This window comes from Phyllostomus discolor, chromosome 2 (genome assembly GCF_004126475.2).
Source record: "Phyllostomus discolor isolate MPI-MPIP mPhyDis1 chromosome 2, mPhyDis1.pri.v3, whole genome shotgun sequence".
Lineage (NCBI taxonomy): Eukaryota > Metazoa > Chordata > Mammalia > Chiroptera > Phyllostomidae > Phyllostomus > Phyllostomus discolor.
This window is the reverse complement of record NC_040904.2, coordinates 165,345,054-165,369,798: the sequence shown is the minus strand read 5'-3', so window position 1 is coordinate 165,369,798 and position 24,745 is coordinate 165,345,054. Positions and strand designations below refer to the sequence as shown.

At 43.5% G+C, this 24,745-nt stretch overlaps 1 protein-coding gene across 1 annotated transcript in view; it reads right to left on the bottom strand.

The window, feature by feature from the left end:
• BIN2 (bridging integrator 2) overlaps positions 1-21,442 on the bottom strand; it is a 28,214-nt gene extending 6,772 nt beyond the window's left edge. Inside the window, exons 1-9 of the mRNA XM_028533402.2 lie at positions 21,282-21,442; positions 14,293-14,373; positions 6,874-6,928; positions 6,485-6,579; positions 5,847-5,942; positions 4,435-4,542; positions 4,037-4,122; positions 2,760-2,835; positions 1,820-1,902 (exon numbers count right to left, since the gene is read on the bottom strand). Of these exons, the coding sequence (XP_028389203.1) occupies positions 1,820-1,902; positions 2,760-2,835; positions 4,037-4,122; positions 4,435-4,542; positions 5,847-5,942; positions 6,485-6,579; positions 6,874-6,928; positions 14,293-14,373; positions 21,282-21,362 (761 nt within the window). The 5' untranslated portion in view covers positions 21,363-21,442. The remainder of the gene's footprint in view (positions 1-1,819; positions 1,903-2,759; positions 2,836-4,036; positions 4,123-4,434; positions 4,543-5,846; positions 5,943-6,484; positions 6,580-6,873; positions 6,929-14,292; positions 14,374-21,281) is intronic.
• Positions 21,443-24,745: the final 3,303 nt, after the last annotated feature.

Below are 24,745 nucleotides of genomic sequence, written 5' to 3'. Positions count from 1 at the left end.
CTTTCCAGTACTAGAATTCTAGAGTTCAATAGGTTTAGAAGGCCAGGGACACAGCAAGTACACACCAGATTTCCCTACATGGTTCTGAGACACCTTGATGTAAGTAATGGTAGGTTTCAGATGAACGGACAATTAGAGAGAACTACGGTGTTCAATACTGAGAAGAGGGGAGAGTTTTTGGAGCAAAGTAGGAAGTCTACTTTGGCTATTTAGTGGTTGTTTTTAATAGTCTGTAACTAATTGCTAAATGAATAGTATGAGCAACAGATGTGAGCCCTATTCTTCCTTCAAGTCCCAAGCTCAGTCTTACCACTGCCTTGAAGCCTCCCCAGACCATCTGCACACTGGCAATTACCTACCTCCCTGGGATTCCTACTGGGCTCATTAGGCTCTGCAGTCTCAGGCACTATGTATGTGCAAGTTCATATTGCTCCTTGTCTCCTTGTGCACATTTTCTATCCTTTCAAGTCTTTGTAAATCACTTCAGGGAAAGGACAAATCTCCTATCTTTGGCGTCCTAATGTTTGGCATAAAATCTTGCACATAGAAGGAACTTAGTAAAACTTCCTGAATAAAGGCTTCAGAATAAGAAAGCAATCACATTCTGAGGGACCGGTGAATTACTTACACTTACCAGCATAAAGAATGCATGAGGGCAATAGACACCACAAAAAAAAAAAGTGGAAAATCAATGCATAACAGATTGAAAAAGGGTTTTGCAATGAATATCATTAGATAATTAATATCTAGAATATACAAAACCCCCAAAACTTCATATAAATAATTTTTTAAAAGAATAAACAATCCAAATGAAAAATGTGAAAAAAGGATAAACAAGAGAGTTACAAAATAGGAATCTTAACTTGCTAATAACAAGAAAAGATATTAAAGCTCACTAGCAATTGTGGAGATGTGAATTAAAATTGCAAAAAACTCTATTTCATACCCATTAGCTTGAAAATTAAGAAATCTAACATCACATGTAGCAAGAATATGGAGCAAGGGGGACTTTCATTTACTGTCGACGGGCTGTAAACTGAAACAGTCACTCTGAAGAACACTTTGGTAATGGCAACATCTTGTAAGGCCAAAGGAGCCCAGATGCACGGATCTGTGACTCAGCAGTGCCACTCCCTGCACACACCCTATGGACACTCTTGATAATATTCACAAGGAGAAAGGTAAAATGTGTTCAATGTAATATTATTTGTAATAGCAAAAACTGGAAAACAACCAAAATGTCCATTAGCAGGAGAGCAGATGAATAAATTGTGAACTAGCCATACATAACAGTATGGAAAGAAAAGGTCAGAGCTAGCAACACAAAGCCACAAGAAAGAATAAACCTCATAAACAATACTAAGAGAACAAAAGAAGTTGCAAAAGAATACATACAGTATAGTTATACTTATATAACATTTAAAAACCCATGAAACAATGTTTTCTGTGTGTATACATGTATATAGTAACAGCAGAAAGACATGCACGTGCATGGGGATACTGAATTTCAGGTAGTGACTGCCTGTAGTGGAAAGTGAGTGGGGAAGGGATACTAGGAGCTTCAGTTATATATATATAATATAGTCGTTTTCTTAAATTTGGTGGTAGGTGTATGGCTATCTATTGTATGATTCTTTATACCTTTGGTTGTAGCTGAAATGTTTCATAAAGGGTAAGGTTTATACAGAGGCGCAACAACAAATGACATCATGCATGTAAATAGGAAGGAAAGGCCAGGATCTGGGCCCGGGGATCAGAGTCTGGAACACGTCTGCCCACAGGGCGAGGGAACCAGGGAAGAGTCTCCGGAGTTGCTCACCTTGACAGTCCCTTCACCACAAAGACTTTGTTGGAATGTTGCTTCTCCAGTTTGCTCATCACCTCGTAGAGATTGTGGTTCAGCTAGAGCCAGCAAGGGAGAAGGGGATGCTTACTCAGACGGAGCTTGAGGCTGACATATTCCTTCCCTACGCTCAGACAGTGAGCCAATCGAAAACCTCCCCACCCTTAACTATAAAGTCATCCCCATCTCTTTTGCACTAAGTGTCCAGGGTCCTGTCCCACCATCCCTTCTCCCTTGACTTCCTTCTTAAGTTCTGCCTCTTCCATCAGACTGGCAGTGTTCTTAACGGGGTCCTTGATGTTTGATTTGAGGTTCTAGCTTCTCTCAGGTGATCCCAGGAATGAAAAATCATTGTATTATAACTAGGCAAATCATAATTTAGCCAAAGTAACTGTGGAGAGGAACATGTCAGGGTGTGGATGTGAATATATAATAATGGCCAAGAGTCTTGGAATCTCAGGACTAGAAAAAACCCCATGAGATCATGTTCTGTTGGCTGCCTGTCACTGAACAGGAGTGGCCCTATTCAAAACCAACTAACTACCAGAGAAACTGACTTGTGTTTAATTTAAACACTGCCCTCTCTGCTCCATAGCAACCAAAGATAGAGGTCTCACAACTTGGTTCCCCACTTTAGTGATTCTTTCCATAGGCCTAACCCCCTTTATTCATCTGAAGTTCAAGTTTGGATGCTATTATTCAGTTGTTAATGGTGATGGAAAGGGTCCTCTGATATATACATTTATGCTTTAATATGGTCAACACAGTAAATCAAGTGCTATTATTTTATCATGAGAAAAAGGTAAAAATCTGTGGTGCTGACTTGGATACTTAATGAGATTATGTAAATGAGGACTACTTCCATAATGACCATAAAAACCCACTGAGGGGTCTAAATTGACCAGCTGTGCCTTACCTTGCTCATTTCCCTGTAGAAGACATCCTTCAAGTTGGAAATGTTTTGAAAGATGGTCACATAACAGCCAATACGACTATCAGAAGGCAAAACAACAAACATATGGGTAAGGGTAGGTAAAGGAAGTCTTTGTTTGAAAACACAAGGTAGGAGCTTTCGTCAAAGCCAGCCACCACAGGGATCCTCAGAGAAAGGCACCCCACACCCTAAGACTCAGGATGTTCTGGGACCTGCACTTATCAGGGCCAGCCCAGGAGCACACTTGACTCTCAGGAGGGGAAGGTCAGAGGAGGCATGCAGCCCATGACACCAAAATACAATATCACAGACCTCTAGCTGCACAAAGTTATCTGATTCAGGCTCTTTAGATACTGAAGCAGACATAAAAGTGCTCTGAAGAATTTTTAAAGTGCTATTTAAATATAAGGCCATAAAGAAGGAAAATGTGTTTTTTGCAAATTAAAAAAAAAATATAAAGCTATGCAATTATAATTATTGCAATAATTAATTATTCTTTCTCATTATGCAATATTGGACTTCTGTGAAGCTGTATGTACACTAATGGGATTCTACTAGAAATGAATTGGGAAAATTTACATTTTGAGAAACTATTAAATTTCAATTGTATTTAAATTGAGTCATACAATGTTTTAGAATATATGTAGTTACTAAAAAGGCTCCATAATATGTGGACTAATATTAAGTGACAATATGAAATACACTGGCCACAACTGCATTAAAGCATATCTTATGCCGTGAAAAAAAAAAACCAACAACATAGGATTTGTATAGAATTTCTGCTCAGATTCCTTTTCCAATGTAAAAAAGTTATACCTAAAACACTTTTTCTGCTGTGAAGCAGACATCTTCATTAATGGAAATAATCATCCCACAATTTAATCTATGTAAATCTGGATGGTCACAAACCAAGGTTGCTTTAAACAATACGCCCTTGTGGCGTGAACCAGATACTCGTGGTAAGCCTGATGACAGCAATTTACTTGCCAAGATCTCTGCTATCCAAGGAGCACCTTGTTTTTAAACCCAGAAAAGCTGGCAGGGCAAGGATGGTTATCTCTGTACTGCAGATGAAGAAACCAGGGTCCAGAGAGATACCGAGGCTTGCCTAACATTACACAGCAGGTTAGCAGCTGGGCTGAGGCTACATCACTCTTAGACCGGGATGGTTTTTTTCATGAGATGGCATGTTTGGGCTGCTGGCTGCCTGGGCCTCCGGTGGCCCAGGAGCCCAGCACTTTCCTGGACTCAATCATTACCTATTATAAAGAACGGGTAGCTCCTCTAGTAGTTCCTGGTTCAGATCTTCGAACACGAGCTGGGCTTTGTTGAATTCTTCCTCTGCCTACGTGGTAAAAGAGACAACTATTCCTCTCAATCCCCAACCCCAGGATAGAACCTACTTCTTTCATCCTCTGCATTTTTTTTCAGGGACTAGGCTTACTCGGAACCAGGGCTCTCCTCCCTCAGACCCATGCCCTCCCCAGCCTTGAGTTTCTGGCTCTCTGTAAAGCACTGGTGTCAGAGGAAACAGGATTTCCTTCAGGACTTTGGATGTTAAATTCATCACTTCCTAAACCAAGTGTGGTCCAGCCACCTGCCACCATTGTGGGGAGAGAGAGGGCAGGAAGATTTTATCAGGATTTTTTTTTTGTACCTTGGCAATCTTGGCCTCATCCTTCTTCTTGGCATTCTGCACTGCCTCCAGGTGGTGTCGGGCACTGTCGTAGTCCACGAGTTTCCGACCCCGCTTGGCAATTCTTTCCTAACCCAGAGTCATGAGAAAGGGCCCTGATACTCTTCAGTGGCCAGGCGGTCAGCAACAGAGTATCAAACAGAGAGGCAAGATTCCTGGGTCCTACCGTCAAATTTCATGTTCTACTGGGGTTTTGTGCCCAAGGGATCTCTCTCACTATCTGGAAAGAACGGGGATTCTCAGGGAGAGAGAGAATAAAGGGCAATTCGACAAAGCACTTGTAAGCTTGCCATTAAATATTAATATTTGCTATGAACTCGCTAAAACTATTTTAGCCTCTAGGATAAACGGTCTTGAGAATCCTATGAAACTGAAAGGTAGAGGAGTTTGGGGTCTTACTCCTAACACTGCCACTTCCTAGCCTTGTGACCTAGGGCAGGGTCCATCTCTTCTGAAGCCTCAGTAGCCTCACCTGTCTTTTGGTATTATTTTACAGATCCAATGCTGAATATACAGTGCTTTGAAAATCCTAAAGCACCACAAAAACATTACAAGCACTGAGAGAAAGTCTACTCAATCTCATCCAAACTACAAATTATACCAGGGAGAAGTAAACTATGTTATTGACCCCCATCTCATTCTTTCAATCACTGAATTTGAAAGGATCTTGGCAATTATCTGGTCCAATGTCCTATGCAATACATGAACCTTCTGTACAACAGCCAAAATAAGAAGTAGTTTGAGTGTGGCTCAGGTGGTTGGAGCGTAGTCCCATAGACCAAAAGGTTGTGTGTTCGATCCCCAGTCAAGGCACATACCAGAAGGCAACCAACCAATCAGTGTTTCTCTCTCTCCCACTTCCTCTCCCTCTAAAATCAATAAACATCTTTTAAAAAAGTGGTATGACTTCTGTTTGAACACAGAATAGAGAACCCACTATCTTATGAAATAAATGAATTCTAATTCCGCTTTCTGGAACTGTTTAGAACAGGTTCAGTTCCTCTTTAGCCTACCAGACTTTCAAGTATTTGAAGATAACTATTTCAACTCCTTCCGCTTCTCTACATAAACCTCTTCTGGTCCCATCAGCTGTTTCAAACAACTAAAAGGGATGCTCTGGCCTGGATCTAATTCAAAACCAGCCCAAATCTAGTTCACTGAAATCTTAAGTCTAAACATAACCTTCATACTACCTCTAATCCTTCACCCTAACCTCCTGTCTAACTAACCCTCAACGTTAACCCTTCTCCTAACCTACTCAACTTCATTCCTAACCGGGGGTCCTAACCCTACTTACAAGTTTAACCCAGTATGGTCTCTAACTTCATGGGCCACTCATAATCCATCCTTGATTCTGTAAATCGGGTGAGTACCTTTATTTCTCCAAACTGGGCGACATAGTTTTCCATGGTCCTCAAAGCCTGGTCAGCTAGTTTCTCTTCATAGTCTTCCCATAGGAGGTCGTTATTCTGTGGGGCAGAGGTGAAGGGGAGTGGTGAGGGCCCCACCGCTCAACACCTGCATACCAGGGAAACACCCAAAGTCTTCCTGCAATAGCTTCCTTTTTTGAGCACCGGGAAGAATCAGATGAAGAAACAGCCCTTCCCCAAGGAATTGCCCTACAAGTGATTGCGCATACATTCAGGGATTAAGAACAGGAACAGATGGTCAGAGTCTTGGATTCTAGTGCGTGAAAGATAGGGAAGTTTGGAAGTAAATAACAGCATGAGTTAGTTTTCAAAAACAACCAGTCAGATTTTATGTACGTAAAACACCTGTAAGGTTTTAAAAAGGGGAAGAAGGTCAAAAACAGAGTAGTCCACAGATTAGGGAAAACCTGTTTTTACCTTAGAGTTGCAGCATTTTCCTGTCACCTGTGACTGGGATACACAAACGAGCAATGTGAACTGGCTGCTTTGCTGTCTGTCTGCTTGGATGGAGAAGCTAAGGTGAAACTGAAATGAGGGCAGGGGGGAGTTGTGAAGAGTTCTAAGGCCCAGAACACTCTTACCCCTACGATGGTCTTCAGCTCCTCATGACCGTCCCACTCGCTGCTGTAGATCTCCTGCAGCGTTTGTGACACTCTCTTTGAACTTTCATGTATCACTGGAAGGAGAGAACTCCATAAAGTTTCCCGAAAGAATAGTCTCATATAATCATATGGGCGACAGGCAAATAAGTAGGTTCAATTCATAAGGACAAACTCAGAAGCTCTGGGTTATTGGTGAGGGAAGCTGGATGGAGCTGGGATGGGACTCTTCCTTGGCCCACAAAACTCCAGGAGTCAGGGGCAGGCATGTGATAAAAACCCTTAGTATGGCTGATTTTTATTTCCATCCCCAGAGCTCCTACAAGCTGCACAAACACCCTCTGGGTTTTCTCCTGTGTTGCAATACCCACCTTTGACTGCACTAAGGAAGTTCTTCAGGTCCTTGTATAGTTTGAGGCCCTCTGCCTGAAAGGGAGAAATGCCTTTGGTGACTAAAGAGATATAATTAGAAAGATGCTCCGGAGGTCAAAGTATGAAAGTAGCTTAAAAGCAGAAGTCAGTCTTGGATTTTCTCCAAACATTTGCAAATGTTTCAAATTAGCCTTTACTGTTTTACCGAGAAGTTGTAGGTTGTCTCTTTGGGGCAATTTGTAAGTTGGGAGATTGCTCCCACTGCATCGGCATGTCTTCCTTCCTGTTCCTCCTTCCGGAGAACCAGAGCCTATACCAAAGTGTCTCTGCTGAAATGTAATGATCCTCTGGCTTCTGCCTTCCTCTCTGGGGAAACTGCTCCCATCTTCTGTAGACACCGGGCACTCCTCCTTCCCTGCTCCCTCACACAGGCCATTCTCCTCCCCTAACGTCCTCTCTGCCTGGCCCCGCGCTACCCTTCCTTCCGTCAGCCACTGCTTTACACTTCTCTCCTCACCACCGACTCTCCTGCTGTTCTACTCCAGTGTCCTCACCTACAGTTCTATCTATCTTCCTGATTCTAGCTTCACTCCTGGGTCTGAATTCTCATTTTTTAATGCTAGGACTCCCAAGCACAGATTACGTCTCCTCCCTCTGAAACAGAAAAAGGGAGGAAGGAGAGGAAGGTCTCATTTATATTCTGCAGCTTACATCTCAGCCCAATAAATGAGCCACTTTTGTTATAACTCTGACAAACGTTCATTTAGCCTCGGCTTCTTGAAGACCTCCAACCACCAGAAACTCATGACCTCTTATTGAGGCTGCACTTCATTTTCTAATAGTTCTATCAGAACTTTTTCCCACTGGCCTTGGATTGGCCTCCTGGACTCAGAGTAGATCTAATTTCCCATCACACGTTTGAAGACATCTTTCACATGCCCTATACCAAGTCTTTTTCACAGGCTTCCTCGGTTGTTCTGTAGGCTGTTGTTTAAAGCCCCTTTCCCTTCTAGTCTCTTTCCTCTGTGTGAACCCCCACCTCTAGGAGTTGGATGAGAGGGAAGTTTGAGGCCAGGCCATTGACATTTTAGAGCCTGACTTCAGGAGTGTGGGACTGGACTGAAAGGGAGGCCAACTTCAAGGGCCAGGTTGTGGGTCTGCACAGTGATCCTCCTCTCAGTTCAGATGATGAAGTACCTGAAATAAGATATACTGTGTTCATTTGTTTTATTTGCTTGCGTTCATTACCAGATAGGCTATTGAGCATATCGAAAGTATAAAAAAATTATAGGAGAAAACCTGAAAACTTAGTAAATTCTACCCAGCAACTTAAATTTTTTATTTGTGGAAATCTTTGAGAAAACGATCATTACTATTTAATTTTAGCAGCAGAAAATCCAGGTCTGCTCAATCAAATAAAGAAAACTGGACTAAATATTTCATCTATCTTCTTGCCTCCAGAGCTCTCCTCTGAGCTGGTCCAAACTTCTGGCCGTACTTCAGGTTAAAAGTCCTTTTCTAGGGGCTGAATTCCAGGGCTCAAGGGACATTAAAACAGAGATAATCTCAAATTAATCTAAGGCACTGTCAGAGAGGGGGAGGAGCTGGGATTGTGTAGTGTGTCACAGCAAATGAGAATCAAGACAGTATCCGAGAAGCAACCAGGGAAGAGTCAGATGCCACAGAGAGGATAGAAGGCAGGAAGAATCGGTAAAAGTCACAGGACTTGGTAACTGGAGGTCACTGTTGACCGTGAGAAAGTGTTTTCGGTAGCATGACAGAGAAAAATCCAGCCAGTTAAAAAAAACTCAGAACCACTCAGCATTCACCAGAACGGGTATCTCACTTCCTCCTTGCTTTTTCACTAACAGAAAAAAAGTTTAAATAGTCTAAGATGTTAAATGTACATTAATATCTTTTAAACATGACTATGGTATGTAGCTATAAGTGTGAGGGTTTTGAAAATGTGATAAGCAAAGTTTTAAAGAGTTTTGAAAGAGGTTTAGGGATTATAGAAATTAACAAAGATCTCAATTTCTTTTTTGAAGGAAAACAACTCAGACACAACTTTTTACTCCACCATGAAGATTTAGTATCAAAAATACATATCTGAGGAACAAAAACTGTGAAACTATCTTATATAAGTTCTACAAATACAATTCTCAAATTAAAAAAAATTTAAACATGTATTTCATTTATTGATTGATTGATTTTTAGAGAGGGGAAGGGAGGGAGAAAGAGAGGGAAAGAAGCACCAATGAGTGATTGCCTCTTGAGTACCCCCTTCTGGGGACCTGGCCTGCAACCCAGGCATGTGTCCTGACTGGGAACTGAACTGGTGGCCCTTTGGTTCACAGGCCGGCACTCAGTCAACTGAGCCACACCAGCCAGGGCAAAATTCTCAATTTTTATTCCATTAGATATTACATGGCCTGAAAAAAACAGACTAATAATCAAGGCTACCATGTATGATTGTGCAGGTCGTATGTATACTGTTCAAAACTAGGGGCTATTCTTTGTACGATAGTCCACAACATGTGAACACCTTCCGCCCTCCACTACATCTCACAGAAGTCCAAATCCATTTCTGTGTTTTAGAATCAAGCCTCCTGGTCAAACTTCTTCCTTTATGCTTTCGTTCTTCCCTCTGAGGAGGTGAAGTGGTACTAGTGGGACATGGGTTGGCAGATCAGCCCTGGGTATCATTTTATTTCTCTGACCTGTCTGTCTTCCCTGAAATGTCTCCAGGATGAATCACCCCAGAACATTTCTTATTTCCTGACAGAGACAACTCTCAGTGTTCAGTTTCCACTTGTCTGGGAGTCAAACACTTGTCTCTGCCACCAACTAGCAAGTTGATCCTCTCCTTTGGCTGCAGTTTCCTCATCTATAAATGCTGCGTAAGGCGATTTTGAGCTCTAAATCTTTGTATCACTTCTGCTTTCTGAAGCCTTGTCAAATTCTTGGCAGCACTATTAGGAGTCTGAGTCTGTCTCTCCCATCCCTTATACAAAGAGTCTCAGCCCTCAGTTAATGAACCACTCGCTCTGGAAGCTTCTCCTAAGCTCTCAGGCAGATAGATAGAGCTAGCCGTCCGGACAGACTCAGGTAATGAGGATGAAGAAGGTCCTCGCCCTGGGTTTCCCTACTTGCTGGAGAAAAACAGACTCCCCGAGAAACCCAAACCTTCAGCAGAACAAGTAAAGGGCATGACTGGCTTAAGCAAGGGCTGGAAGAGTTTGATATGAGGGAGGCCCAGAAGGGAGAGATGAAGCTGGACAGTTAGATGTGATTTTAAAGGCAATGATCTGGAACCAGCTGTCACTACCAGAAAGAGTAAAATGCTACTTAAGAAAAAGAATTCTTCCTACATAATATGTTTTGGAGAGAGGGAAAGAGGGAAGCAAGCAGTGCTCTCAAAGATAAATTATCTATGGAAATTTGATTAGGAACCTAGGCAGGTACAAGGCCTTGAAATCAGGCTGGGACATTTGGGAGTGATATTTATTTATTAACTAACAAAAAATTTACCTACAAGTTGATTGTGGGTAAGGAACAGGGCACATGACCAAGCGGTCCAGCCTCTGGAATACTTAACTTTGCATCTCTGGCCCTCTCCTTTTTCCTCCTGTTTGTCTGAGCCACCCCAGCTCCAGCCTCAGACCTGACTGTATCATCTATGGCTGTCTTTCTTCTTAAACTGTGGGAGCCTTGAGGGCAAGTATGTTGTCTTATTTACACTGAAGTCCCAGCATCTAGCACAGTGTCTGCAAGCTAGGCACCTATAAAATGTCTGTTGCATGAACTTTCCAAGCATGTCCAAACAAGTTGCTAGAGATGTAGCATTCTCTCAAGAGAAAAGATTTTCCTCGTTCCTAATCTAACTCCATTTCATTTCTCAAATATATATATATTTCCCCCCATGGAGTGACACTTAGTGGGGGCTCGCACAGGGAATTCTGAGGGAATTGTCCATCTGATCCTCTTTTTCTTCCTGACGACCTGTTTCTTGCCCTTCCTGCCCACACACCTGCTGTTGGAGGGTGATCCCATGAGGCATACGGGGAAAGAAAAGACTGAGGGACAGAATGGGCCACGAGTGGGAAACCTTTCCAAGTGGGTGTCAGCTTACTGATTCCTGCTCTTTTCATGCTGGAGTTGAAGTAGAACAGTAACTAGTGGAGAAGAGGCCCAGGAAGGCCTCTCTTGAGGTACGGGGAAAAAAGCACAGGGTTCAAGTCTGAATCCTAGCTCGGCAACTCTTCTGCTGTGTTACCTTGACAAAATCATTCCCTCTCAATCAGATCCTATTTCCCCTCAAAGAAGTTAGACTAGATTGATTGCCAAATGCTGTTCTCAGACTAGCTGCTACATCATAATTACCTACAAAGCTTAATGTAAAACAGATTCCCTAGTTAATGATCACCTATGATTGTTAACATCACACAAAAAAGGAGACAACCAGGCATTATGTGCCTCCAATGAAAGAATAGAACACCTATAAAAATAAGTACTCTTTTTAAAAAATATTTTATTTATTTATTTTTAGAGAGAGGAGAAGGGAAAGAGAAAGAGAGAGAGAGAGAGAGAGAGAGAAACATCAATGTATGGTTGTCTCTTGCATGCCTGACTGGGAATTGAACCGGCAACCCTTTGGTTTGCAGGCTGACACTCAATCCACGGAGCCATACCATCTAGGGCAATAATAAGTATTCTTGCCACCAAAAGAAACAAAAACAAAAATCTGAATCTCATCAAGGCCCTAAATCTAACTATGAATTTTCAGAGAATTTAAGAGACAGGGAACATGTTAAATTATACCACAGAGATTCAATCACCAAAATTTAGACTACATGAAACTGCAGGTAAATAAACTAGTCTCAATGAATAAACTACAAAAAAAGGATTAGAAACCTGTAGATTAAGAGATTCAACCTTAACTTTAAGAGATTTAAACATGTCAACTAGTTATTGATATAAATAAACTATAAAAAAGACACAAGGGAATATGAACATTGACTGGATATTTTATGATATTAAGAAATTATTGCTGCCCCACCTGGTGGCTCAGTGTATTGAGCATGGGCCTGTGACCCAAAAGGTTGGGGGTTTGATTCCCTGTCAGGGCACATGCTTGGGCTGTGGTCCAGGTCCCCAGTTGGGGGGTGCACAAGAGGCAAATGCACATTGATGTTTCTCTCTCTCTTTCTCCTTCCCTCCCCTCCTTCTAAAAAATAAATACATAAAATTAAAAAAGAAATTATTGCTAAAGTTTTTAGATATCACTAAAACACATGTTTTAGTGGGAGAGTTATCATGAAATATCTGAAAAGATATTTGCATTATTCTGTTTAGTGAAAAAGGCAAGTTATAAAACCATATGAATGGGATAATTGCACTTTTGTAAACCTTGTTTATTCATAGTGAATATATTTAGAGATCATATACACACATAGCAAAGTTATTGTAAGGATATAAAACAGTGGTTGTAGCATGAAGGGTATAAAATCATTATTTTTACATTAATTTTTTTCTTGATGTACTTTCTGATTTGTTATGAGAAGTGTTTTATAGAAAAATATTTTTAGGTGCAATAATGGTTTTATGATTATATTTTAAAAGTCTTTATCTTTAGAGATTGATAATGAAAATTTATAGATAAAATAATATGATACCTTGAATCTGCTTCATAATAATCCAGGATGAGGGAAGTGGGTAGAGACAAAGGCAGAACAAGAGTCCCAGGACTTGATAAATTATTGAAGCAGAGTGATGGGTACATATGGATTTGTTATACACGTTCTTCTATCTTTGTGTATATACGAAACTTTCCATTAAAACGAGTTTAAAAATACAGATTCCAAGGCCCTCCTACCAGTGACCTTGCATTTAAAAATATTTCCAAATGATTCTAACACACTCTACTACTGAGTTAAAGAATAACTAATATCATTTTAATATAATTCTAAAGAATTACTTTGTATATAATCCAACTAACTGCTGTATGATAAAGATTTTGGCTATTCTTCATCTCTGGTTCCTGGGAGGTAAGCCCCAAATACCTGTGACTGCCCAGGTGACAGGAGTGTCCTTGTTGCTCATGGATGGTGGGCCCCTCGGACCGCACCTCAGGAGGGCGGCAGGTCAGGCTGGAAAGATGCTCAGTGGAGTTAGAGGGCTAGGGCTCTGAGGCAGGTGCTATCAGCCCAGCCTCCAGGGGACAGGAGGGGAGCTGGAGATTGAGTTCAATCCCTTGATCAGTGATGATTCCCTCTGCAGTGAAGTCACAATAAAAACTCTAGACACCTGAAGCCGGGGTGAGCTTTCTTGGTTGATTACCTAGATCAGTGTGCTAGGAGGGTGACATGTCCTGTGATGTGTCCTGTGGACACATGTCTTTGGGACCTGCACAGACCTTACCATGTAGGTCTTCATTTGTCTGGTTTTGACTTGTATCCTTCATAATAAAACTGCAGTGGTAACTAGGGCCCTTTCCTGAGTTCTGGGAGTCATTTTAGCAAACTGTGGAAGCTGAGCAGCTAGTAGCTACCCCCAAATTTATAGCCAGTTGGTTGGAAATGCCGGGGGCCTGGGAACTCTGGAGTCTGTGTCGGTGTCTGAAGTATGGCAGTGCTGTGGGGGACTGCACCCTTAACCCATGAAATTTGACCTAACTGTGAGCAGTCAGTGTCCGAATTGCAATGTAACTAGATATTCATTTAAGTTAACAACTCCCTTCTTCCATCAAGTGGGATCACAATCTCTGAGGCTGTTGTAGGAATTGAATAAGATGGGTGTAAAGCACCGAGCACGATGCCTGGCACATGGAGGTGGAAATTCAAATACCCCATGAAAGTTAAACCTCTGTTACCCACTTCTTAATGTAGGTTTTCTACATAAGATTACCCATAGTACCCAGTAAAGACAGAAGGCACAGTGAGAGTAGGAGGTGGTGGTGAGAATGACCAGTGAAAAGATGGAGATATTACTTTAGAATAAAAGGCTTAGGTGGGGTATGTAGATGTAGTGGACAAAGAGGCCACATGGAAAACATGGGGCTACTGAGACAAAAGCCCTAGGGTGGGAGAGGGGCACCCTGGGAAGTAAATAAGATGGCAGGGGCTCATTTTGATTTTGTCTAAGGACCTGATGATGCCATTGTACCCTGAGGGAACCACTAAGAGAAAAGAACCCTTGTTTGCACCCCCCTAGGACCCAGCGCCAGCAGGAACAGGAAAGGTAAGTTTCTCTGGTACCAGAGGAAGGACAAGCAGCAGGGCACGCAGTGGCCCTTACCCCAGGGGGAAGAGGGGTCAGTAGGGATGCTTGCTCATTTGAAGAGCGTGCTGTTCCTCTGCCCCTCAGCACTCACGTCTTCCTTCTTCCTCCAAGCTTCCCTTCCCCACCCTCCAGATTACCTGCTGATAGTAAAAGTTGTTGGCGCTTTGTTCAAACCGTTCATCTTTGGTTTCCACAGTTTTCCCCAACTTCTGCAGTACCTGGGGATATAAGTCAGAAAGGTCCATAAGGTTATACATGGTCAAATCTCTCTTATTTGTTGGCTTCATATGACCCTGGCTTCTCTCTCTGAGTTTCAGATGCAGCTAAAGGGCCACTGTACTGACATCAGCCCAACAGAATTACATATATAGCACGCGGCTGAATAAACAATCATATTTTGTGGCTCCTTTCAAATTGCATACCCATGGGGATATGCAGCAGTATGCTAGAAGCCATATATAAAGCCTAGAGTAAATAAGGTATATGTTCCTAGAATGACAGTGTTATTTACATTGTTTTTGGGGGGGAGGAAGGGGGAGTATTATATTAAAATAAGGATTAATAGGAAGAATGTAAAATGTTCATGGCTTTTAAAGATATCACATGAGCCTTAAAGAATTTTTCACATAGCTACAGGTTCCTCTAGATAGACGAGGTTAGAGAGGTGGGCGGCTGACTCTTCTCTTATGAGGGCACTGTGGAAAACTTTAAGAAGCCCTGATAAAGTGCATTTAAAATTCAGCTAAAAATTAATGCTATCCACGTCTGTCTCCTCTCCACTGGGAACCCGAGAGCTAACCATTATACTGGTCTCAGTGCCAATGTGAAGGACGTGGAAATGAAAAAGACACAGTCCTTGTTCTCATAGGGGACACTCACTCACAAACAAATACAAAAGTCCTGCCTCTTCTGTCTGCAACCCATTTTGGGAGGAGGCACTACCATCTCCCGTGTTCACATTGGTGAGTTCACGTTAAGGTGAGTTCACGTTGGAATCTCAGGAGTTTCCTGCCCTCAACTCCATCTGGCCCGCCTCCTTCATTAAATCACCGACCATGTCCACCTCTGAAAACCACCTCATGCTTTCTAGTTTCACTGCCATGGCTTCAGCCCAGGCCCTGACCATTTCTCACCTGTTCTCTACAAATAGGCCTGCCATGCTTCTGCTTAAGAGCTTCTAATGAGACTCCATTTACCTTCTCGACAAATTTTCACTAAAAACTCGTTACGTATCTGTAAGTTATAGTTGCAGCTTTAGCACGTACACCAGTCTCAAAGATTTGTTACTCATTTGGCCTCTGTTCTCACAGCTCCTCCTTCTCGCAGGTCTCTCCCGCCCCAACACTTCGTTTCCTGAGTAACCACAGTTCTTGCTTGTTGTAGATGCTGTTCTCTCTTTCTGGGATGCTCTTTCCCACCTTGGCTGTCAGGCCACTATCTAGAAAAACCCAATTCAAACTTATATCCTTTGTGACACTTAATCACATCTGCTTCACCTTATTCATCAAGTTTAATCACTTCCTCCTAAGCACTTACAACTTCTGTACCTCACATGCATTTCTGATACTGATTTATATTTGTATTTGTCTATGTCTCCTTCTAAATTGTAAGCTCCTTACGGATTGAGTACTTGCCTTCTTCATCTAAATTTCTCAGTATCCAGCAAATGGATACTTAATACTTATAATAGGAAGGAGAGTAAAACTGATACAGGAGAGGAACAATGAGCTGGGTCTGGAATTAAGATTATGCTAGATTAGAATAGAGTATAAAGGGTGAGGGTGGAAAGAAGCTTCTAGGAAAAGACATCAGCAAAGTCACAGGAGTATGCAAACTTTTAAAAAATTATTTATTTTTAGAGAGAGGAGAAGGGAAGGAGAAAGAGAGGGAGAGAAAAATCAATGTGTGGTTGCCTCTCACATGCCTCTACTGTGTTCTGGCCCATAACCCAGGCATGTGCCCTGACTGGGAATCAAAACAGCAACCCTTTGGTTTGCAGGCTGGTGCTCAATCCACTGAGCCACACCAGCCAGGACAGGAGTATGCAAAATTTTAGCAACTTCATAAGATAGTTCAGCATGGCTGGTTTAGGGTGTGTTACGGGGAATGTGTGTACAGAAGCTAGAGAGGGCAACTGGGCTCTGAATCACATGAAAGACTGCCCGAGTCCTGGGAGTGAGAAAGACTCCATCCTTAGGCCTGGGGCTAGTGTCTCTCACTTCTGGAGATCTCTCCATAATGGTTAATATCAAGGACCCTGGAGTCAGACAGACATAAGCATGCCCCCATCTTGGCCTTTCCACTTACTGGCTATAATAAGCCTTTGGGCACATCACTTAGACTCTTGAGCCCCCGTTTATTGAACTCCTTTTCCTCCATTAAGATAATAGTATCTCCTGGGGTTGTTGGTAAAATTAAATGATATTATACATGTAAATTGCTTTAAAAGTGCTGCCCTAAGGTGAGTACTCAATACAAATTCACTGTTACTCCATCTAGTTCCACTCCTTCCCCCATGTATACTTGTCTTTGTTTCCTTTTCAGTTTAAGCATATGTGTTCGTCTATGTCTAACTTCACTTTACTTACAAGCCAGCCCTGGCTGTGCAAAGTCCACCAGCTTCCTTGGCTCCACCTTCTCACCCCAACAAAGCACTATTTTCTACCAAGAAAGTTGCAAAACCACCTTGTTTAGTGGTTAACTCAGCTCTTCCTTCCTGCCAACCCTCCCTTCCTCTGTGTGGGGCGTGGTTCTTCTTAGGTGCAGGGGCTGGAAGAATAAGGAGTCAAGCAAGGCGAGAGTCTGTGTGGCACACCCCAGAGTGGACCTGTACTCCCGATGCCCACAAGGCTCCAGGCAAAAAAGGGCTGGAAGGTGTGGGAGTGCGTGTGCTGAGGAAACACAACCACCTTCAATTCTGAAACTGAAAAGATGGGTATTATCACCCTGAAAACATAACCCAGTGCCCTGGGCCCAAAGTTTTTTGTTGCCATAAGCAACAGGGCCAGGTGTCCCGGCACATACACTAGGCTGTAAATGTTCTTCCTTAACTAGGGTTCCCAGAGGGGAGAGGAGGTATAGATGCTCCACAGATGTTTGTTGAAAAAATGAATAAATTCTACCTTTGGATCACTTCCCATCAAAGGCCCACCTAGTGCCAATCCCTGAAGTCCTGCACTGAGAATTCTGCCCAAATTTGCTTAGCTTAGTGGCTTGGCAGTTAGAATATAGATATTTAGGAAGAAAGAGCAGGGATAAGAGACAAAGTAAATGTGGCAAAGTGTTAACACTCAGTGAAATGGGTAAAGAATATTCCAATGTTCACTGATTTATTTTAACTTCTGTGTAGGTTGAGGTGGGAGGGTAGAATGTAAAAAAAAAAAAACCCTCACTGCAGACATGTTTGGTGGATATACTTCATCACCATGACCCTTCCCCATAATCATTTATTATATCTTAGTTAATTCTCTCAATTGGGGTAATTTGAATGGTGCCTGTACATTAGATATTATGAGATTTTGTTAAAACTTTTTTCTTAGGTGCGATAATGATCCTTACTTTCAGGATATATGCTAAAGTAAGCTCTCCTTAATAAGGCCCTAACATACTTTCCAGCCTTTTCTCCCACCACTCCTTGCCTGAAAGGATTTCCAGATGCCTTGCCTTGCTCATGCTGGCTGGAATGCTCCCTCACACCTTGCCCGAGGAACCACCACAGCCTCCACTACAAAACCTCCCTCAGTTCTCAACTTTTCTGTCCTCTGCGTTCCCACAGCGGCACAACTTTTAGGTCACTTATTTCACCTTTTTGTTTTGTTTTGTTTTGTTTTTTAAAGACTTTATTTATTCATTTTTAGAGATGGGGAAGAGAGGGAGCGAGAGAGGGAGAGGAGCATCTGTGTGAGATGTGAGACAGAAACAGATGGGTCGCCTCTCACCTCTCATATGCACCCTGACAGGGGATGACCGGGACCATACCTACCCGGGGCCACATGTGCCTGGACGGGGGATCAAACCCACGACTCAGGCATGTGTCCCAACCAGGAAATGAACTTTTGCTTGGCGGGACAACACCCACCGAACTGAATCATACAGGGTCAGGGTGCTTTTTTTTGTTTTAAACTAGACTGGAAGCTTCTGACAGGCAAGAATGCCTCTAATTCCTCTCTAAATTCCCTCCTGGGTCCAGCTGGGTATCCAGGACAGAAGTTTTTCTCTAAATATTATTGACTGAATCGTCTGGGACACAAGTTGAGTAAAAGTCAACAGAGGAAAAGACCAACAAAGGAGTGGTAAAAAAAAAAAAAAAAGCCCTTTCTTGGGGAATCAGAAATCTGAAAGGCCTGCCCCGGACCTGTCACAAACAGTTGGTGAAGACATGAAGATGTATCAAATTGTAAAAACACTGTAAAGCCAGTCTGCTTTGTCTCATGTTGAGTCTGGGTGGGAACTGGGAAATAAAACAAGAACGCTTCATTTCCACTGTGTTTAACAGTCACCAGACCTTCACTCCTAACTTTTCAGACTCGGCGGCCTGAGCAAAAGGTGTTTCCATGCCTGGCTTTGCTCCTGAGAAGAGATCAGCAGGAAGCAGGCAGGCACAGATATCAGACTGGTGTGCGGGGACCCTTTAAACAGAGTAGCCTGAGTCTGGCATCCAAAGGCAAGACACCTGGGCTCCAGTGATAATTCTGTCACATGCCAATCTCTTTTGAGCCTTATTTCCTCGTTTCTAAAACTGGAATGCTAATAACATGCTTGAGGGTTGAAAAGATGAAGTGAGATCATATCATGAGTATGTTGGCTCCATAAAGGGAAAGATCGTGCCTTTCTTAGTGGGCGCTTGATATGTGACACATTTGACTATTTGACATGTTGGTTATTACATACTGCTCAGAATATTACAGCCAACTGCTTACAGAAAAAGTGCAAAGTTTGCCAGGGAGTCCTTTCTTTTGACTGTAACTTTTGCCATCTTTCTCTTGCCTTCAATAACTTCTCACTCAACAATAAAAAAAATAAAAATAACTTCCCAAGACTCAAAGACTCTGGAAGGCTGAACTGAGCTCCTCCCCATATTCCAGGCCATTCCCACTCCACCCATGCAGCATCTGCTATCTTAGGGTGCTAGCTCAACTTCTGCCTGCCATTGTGCCTAAGTCTGGGTTCAGAGTATCTTCTTCTGCAGCAATCCGGGGATCCCCGGGGCAGACTTGAGTTTGTTCTTCACTCCACCGTTTCAAGGTTCAGACCTGGAAAAACAGGGTGTACCTGGGCAGCTGGTTCTCCCTTTGGAAAGTATTTGACTCTGGTTTAGTGAGTCCTCTCCCCTTCTCACTTGGGTGTCTTTATCATTTTGAGTTTCCAAATTGCTGAACACTAATTCTCTTGTTTTACAAATGCAGATTCTGAAGCCCAGAGTAGGGGCATTATTTACCTAAGGCTTAGGAATCCATGCTTAAAAAAGGAGAGAAATCGCAGAGCAAGAGCATAGCATTGATGATAGGCTGGATGAGGACAGAAGGTGAAAGAGTGAGGTAAAATCAATTTCTGTGTCTTTTAAAAATAATTATTCTCCATAAGTTTTTGTCTTTTGGGTTTTCTTTTTGTTTTCCCAACCCATAGTGTCGCTAGCCTTCCCCTATTCTCCAGTGCCTCTGGTTTCTCCACACTGGACCTTCACAGAGACTCTGATCTCTGTGCACCAAATCTGGAACAAGACAGCCTTTTGAGAGGCTGAAACCATGATCAAGTTGAAGTTAGGGTAAGGTGAAGTAACAAAGGCTAGCCACACAAAATATTTCCCTTTTCCTCTGCTCTTTCACATGACTCGGCTTCCATTTCTTCCCCCTCTCCTCCATCGTGAGCTTCTTAAAGATAAGGCTCAGTGGATTGAGCGCGGGCTGCGAACCAAAGCATCATAGGTTCGATTCCCAGTCAGGGCACATACCTGGGTTGCAGGCCATGGCCCCTAGCAACCACACATTGATGTTTCTCTCTCTCTCTCCCTCCCTTACCTTTCTAAAAATGAGTAAATAAAATCTTAAAAAAAAAAAAAAAAAAAAGATAAGGACTGTATCTACATTCCATCAGTTCTCTGCTGATAATCCCACTTGGGAGAGCTGGTTGCCTTTAAACCTCCCAGGACCCAAGCCAGTGCTCTGCTTTTTAGAAGATGACACAAATATTTCAATTCTTAAGCATGTGGTATTCATCCAAATGCTTCTAAGACCATGAATCCTTAGAAAACCACAGTTCTATGTCAGATCCTTCTTATCTTTCCCTCTCCCTTTTCTACTGGCTTATTCATCTTCCCATACCATCTCATCTACCAGAGTGTTGACAGGGGCAGGGCAGAAGCTGACGTAAGAAGCAAAGAAAATACTGTGGGTAGGTAGAAACAAGAATGCCATGAACTGTGTAGAGCAGTGTTCACATAATTTACATAGGGAGGCAAGTTACAGAAGGACAGCCTACCTAAGTGCTAGTGCTACAACAGGAGTGCCATTAGCTAATCAAGGGCACAATTTAAACTGAGATGCACCTTCATCACCTCGGGACAGTCCTCTCCAATGCCAGAGGGACCGTACAGGAAGCAGATAAGGGCTTCTCTTCCATCAGCTTAAACAACACCCCGAGGCCAGGCAGGCTCGGGATCAGAGAGTCGTGCAGATGACTCCAGCTCTTGGACTCCCAGTCCACGTCACCCGGTAACATGGGCAGCACAGCTGGTCATCTTTGTCTCATGCCTTTGGGGGAATTACCTCCTTTGAACCCTCAATGTCATCATCTGCAAAATACCATCCTTGCTAGGTTGCTAGGACAAAAACTGCTACATAGCAATCGCCAACGTTAGTTCCTTCCCTTCATCTTTTTCTGGGCCAGGCGGAGCGTTAAGGCTCCTGAGAGAGACTGATGTCTCCGCAGCTTCCCTCATACTCGCCCAAGATTGGGTGATGTTCTCCCTCTCTCTCAAGTCTGCTTGTTTTCATGGACCACTCCTCACTCCCGTTTCCCGGGGCAAGCCGGACACCTTCTCTTCAGCCCAGACCTCTGGGGCCCCTCGGCACCCTGTACACCCCTCTCGCCACATCCAGCCTCCGCTGGAATGGAGGCCCCCACTGACCTTCTCCTGGGCTCTGCTGAACTTCTTCTGCATCTGCTTGGCAAAGACGCCGGCAGCACCGCCAGCCTTGCCCTCTGCCATCCTGTCGGTTCCCTGGGGGCGCCGGCCCTGGCAGCCCAGGCAGGAGCCCTGTGGTTTTCTGGAGGCTGCTGAGGAGGAAGTGCAGTTCCCAGCATGCTTTGCATCTGGCCCTGGTGGGCGGGGCCCCGACTTCCCCACGGCAGCTGCCCCTGCGAGACTGGGCACGTAGCCCTGTGGCTGCCTCAGGACCGGCCCGGGCCGCCCGGAAACCCAGTGCGGCGAGCCTAGGCCGCTACAGTGGCCACCCTGAGGCCCACCGCGAGGCCCACGCGAGCCCAGCCAGCACTGACCCCTGAAGCACTCCCCGAGGCCCACCACAGTCCAGCGCTGGGTGTGGCCCTCGGGGCAGAGGCTGGGGCTGTTCAGCGGAGGCTGGAAACTTGGTCCCACCCGAGTGTGGCCCGCGCTCGACACCAACTTTAAAGCTGTTCGGCCCTGAGGTGTAGGAACAGCAGCCCCGTGAACAGAGTTTTCAGATGTGGGCCAGTACTCAGTTCATTCCCGAAAGGTAATTACCTAGAACGATCCGCACTCGAAAATAACTGAACCCGTGGGGTAGAAAATACTGTGATTTTCACTCAGCAGGAGTACTTAGTGTATGGGAAAACGCGTGTCACTTATATGGGTATGAATACTGGGTTGCCAAGTAAAATATACTTCTTTAGGTTACAGTTTTTAAAGACGGAAAGCCCCTATCAGAGAGGTTGGCTCTAAGCCTAGAACTGGTAGGGCTAGAGTCCACACTTGAATTTGAAAAGCAAGGACAACTGAGGTGGAGATACAAATGGGGGTCCTTGGGAAAGGAAAGAGTCTTATTGAAAAAAGACTGAGGAGGGGGTAGGGGAGCTGGGGACGGGGAGCAAATCATTCCAGCCTGATAAACTAGCCCCAGGTACTAGAAAGAGGCAGAACATGAAGACAGACACAGATTGTGCAAGTTGGGGCGGGACTGCTGCTCTCACAACTGTTGCTTCTCTAGGTAGAAGGTCTCTAACAGGAAGTTACTCTTTGACCCGTTTAAGCAAATAGCTGGAAATTAGGACACTCGGTTTGGAGGAACTATTTACTCAAGGATTTTCTCAGTGAAGATGAAATTCCCTGAAGGAAGGGAAGAGAGTCAAAACGTACTTCCTAGGCAGTGGAGAAGGAAGCTGGACGCCTGGGACAAAATTAGAGGCTGTTGTGTACTATCGCTTTCCACACCATTCCCCCAAATGGATGTGCTACACTCAGGATCAATTGTGTCACAGGCACTGGAGAGTGCTGGGAAGCCAAAGATGAATTAAAAATATGTGACCTCTGCCCTGGCCAGGTGGCTCTCAGTTGGTTGGAGCATCGTCTCGTGCACCAAAGGGTTGCAGTTTCTGGTCAGGGCACATGCCCGGCTTTCTGGTTCCATCCCTGGTCGGGGTGCGTGTGTAGAAAAGCAACTGAATCGATGTTTCTCTCTCACACTGGTGTGTCTGTCTGTCTGTCTGTCTCCTTTCTCTCCCTCTCTGCCCCTTCCTCTCACTTTAAAATCAACCAACATATCCTTGGGTGAGGATTAAAATAAATAAAAAAATAAATAAATCATGTCTAACCTCAGAGAGGTGGAGAAAGGTTGGTAATCCAATGATTATAATGTTAATGTTATATATGTTACTCATTTATACAGATAGGTACAATTTTTTTCATGTAATAGATCAATAGATTTATTCTGAATGTTAGTTGTGAGATGGTCTAGAAGGGGCAGAATGAAGAAAATGGAAGGACTCCATGTTGGATAAAGAGAAGTGGGGAGAAGCCCAGAGAATGCTGGTACTGTGGGGGCAACTGAAAAAAGATGGTGGTGTTCACAGGTGTGTCACCAACAGGAGGCCAATACCTGTGTCACTCTCAGGAATCCACAGCATCTTCAGCAATGCAGTCCAGCCACTGCCTCCGAAGAAATTCTCCGCAGTGCTACTCTCTTGGGAACTGAAAGTGATGGTCACCAAATCAAATACTACTAGAGCACAAATAATCTAGAAGTTAACTAGATAGGGAAATTGAGTCACAGAACTGGCTGGTGGCTTGCCCAAGGTTTCCCATTCCTCATTTGTGAAACTGAGATTGGGAATACAGGCATCCTGATTCCAGCCCACCTTCTGAAGTGGAACAGTATACACTGTTCCAGAGGCTTCTGCTGACACAGCAGCCTACGGACTCCAGGACCTGTCTTAGCCGGTTTCCCCTGCTATAGTGTTAACTACCCTGGTTCCTCTCATCTGGTCTTCAGTGACCACTGGGGAAAGTTGCTTCTCAAGACAGCTGTCCCAAGGAAGTCCACACCATGCAGCTAGTGGGGTTTGGGGAACAAGCTTCTGTGGGAAAGTGGGAGAAAGATTCTAGGAAGAACCGTGGCCAGGACCAATGTTACCCTGAGCCACAGAGTGCTCTTTCACTGAATACAAGGATTTTAAGCTGATATACCAGCAGTATGCAGTTTTCTTCATTGTGGCTGAAGTTAATGACACTGAGAATGAGATGGCATTTTATGAATTTATCCATAAATTTGTGGAAGCTTTAGTCCAGTACTTCAGCTGCGTGAGTGATTAGATATGATGTTTAATTTGGATAGAATATACATCATTTTGGATGAGATGGTGTTAAATGGCTGCATTGTAGAAATGAGTTGGGCAAGAATTCTTGCCCCTTTACTGATTCTTGACAAGATGTCAGAAGGCTGCATAATGAAAGGCTCTGCCAGGCATCATCGACACAGGAAATGAGAACGTGGGACACTTCTCAACATCTGTAGCCCAGAAGAGCATACATTGCAAAATGGAGCATCCTTCCAAAGGCATTTTGAATAGGTGTTTTTCACAGTTGCTAAACAGAAAACAAACCTATATTTTAATATATGATGTACAAAGAAAAACAATCCCTGGGAGATGTTTTATTTTCTAACCATAAGCATCTCCCTCTACTTGTTTAAATTTTGTTAAATAAAATCGTTGCTCTCTGCTTCCCTTTGCAAATTAAATTCAAGAATAGCAGCATGAGGTGGGAAGAAAGTGTGGCAGCCTTTATCAACCAATAAAAATTTAAAACTGACTCAAAAAAAAAAGAAAGTTGCTTCTCATCCTCTTAGGCTTCTCTTCTCAGTTTCCTCTTCACTCTATCGTAGAACACACTAATAGACTGAGCCCTGGCCAGGATGAGGCAAATTATCAGCTTCCCAGTTCTCTGTGGTTTATAGAACCCTGAATTAGGTTGCCTATTTTAGTCCCAGCCTTGAAGTGCTGACTCATACTTATCTGAGGATATACTAGGTCTGTCCAGAAGGTATTTATTGAAGAAGATACAAAAGACATTGTACACAGGACAATGACACTTCAGTCCTCTTCAAAGTAGGCACT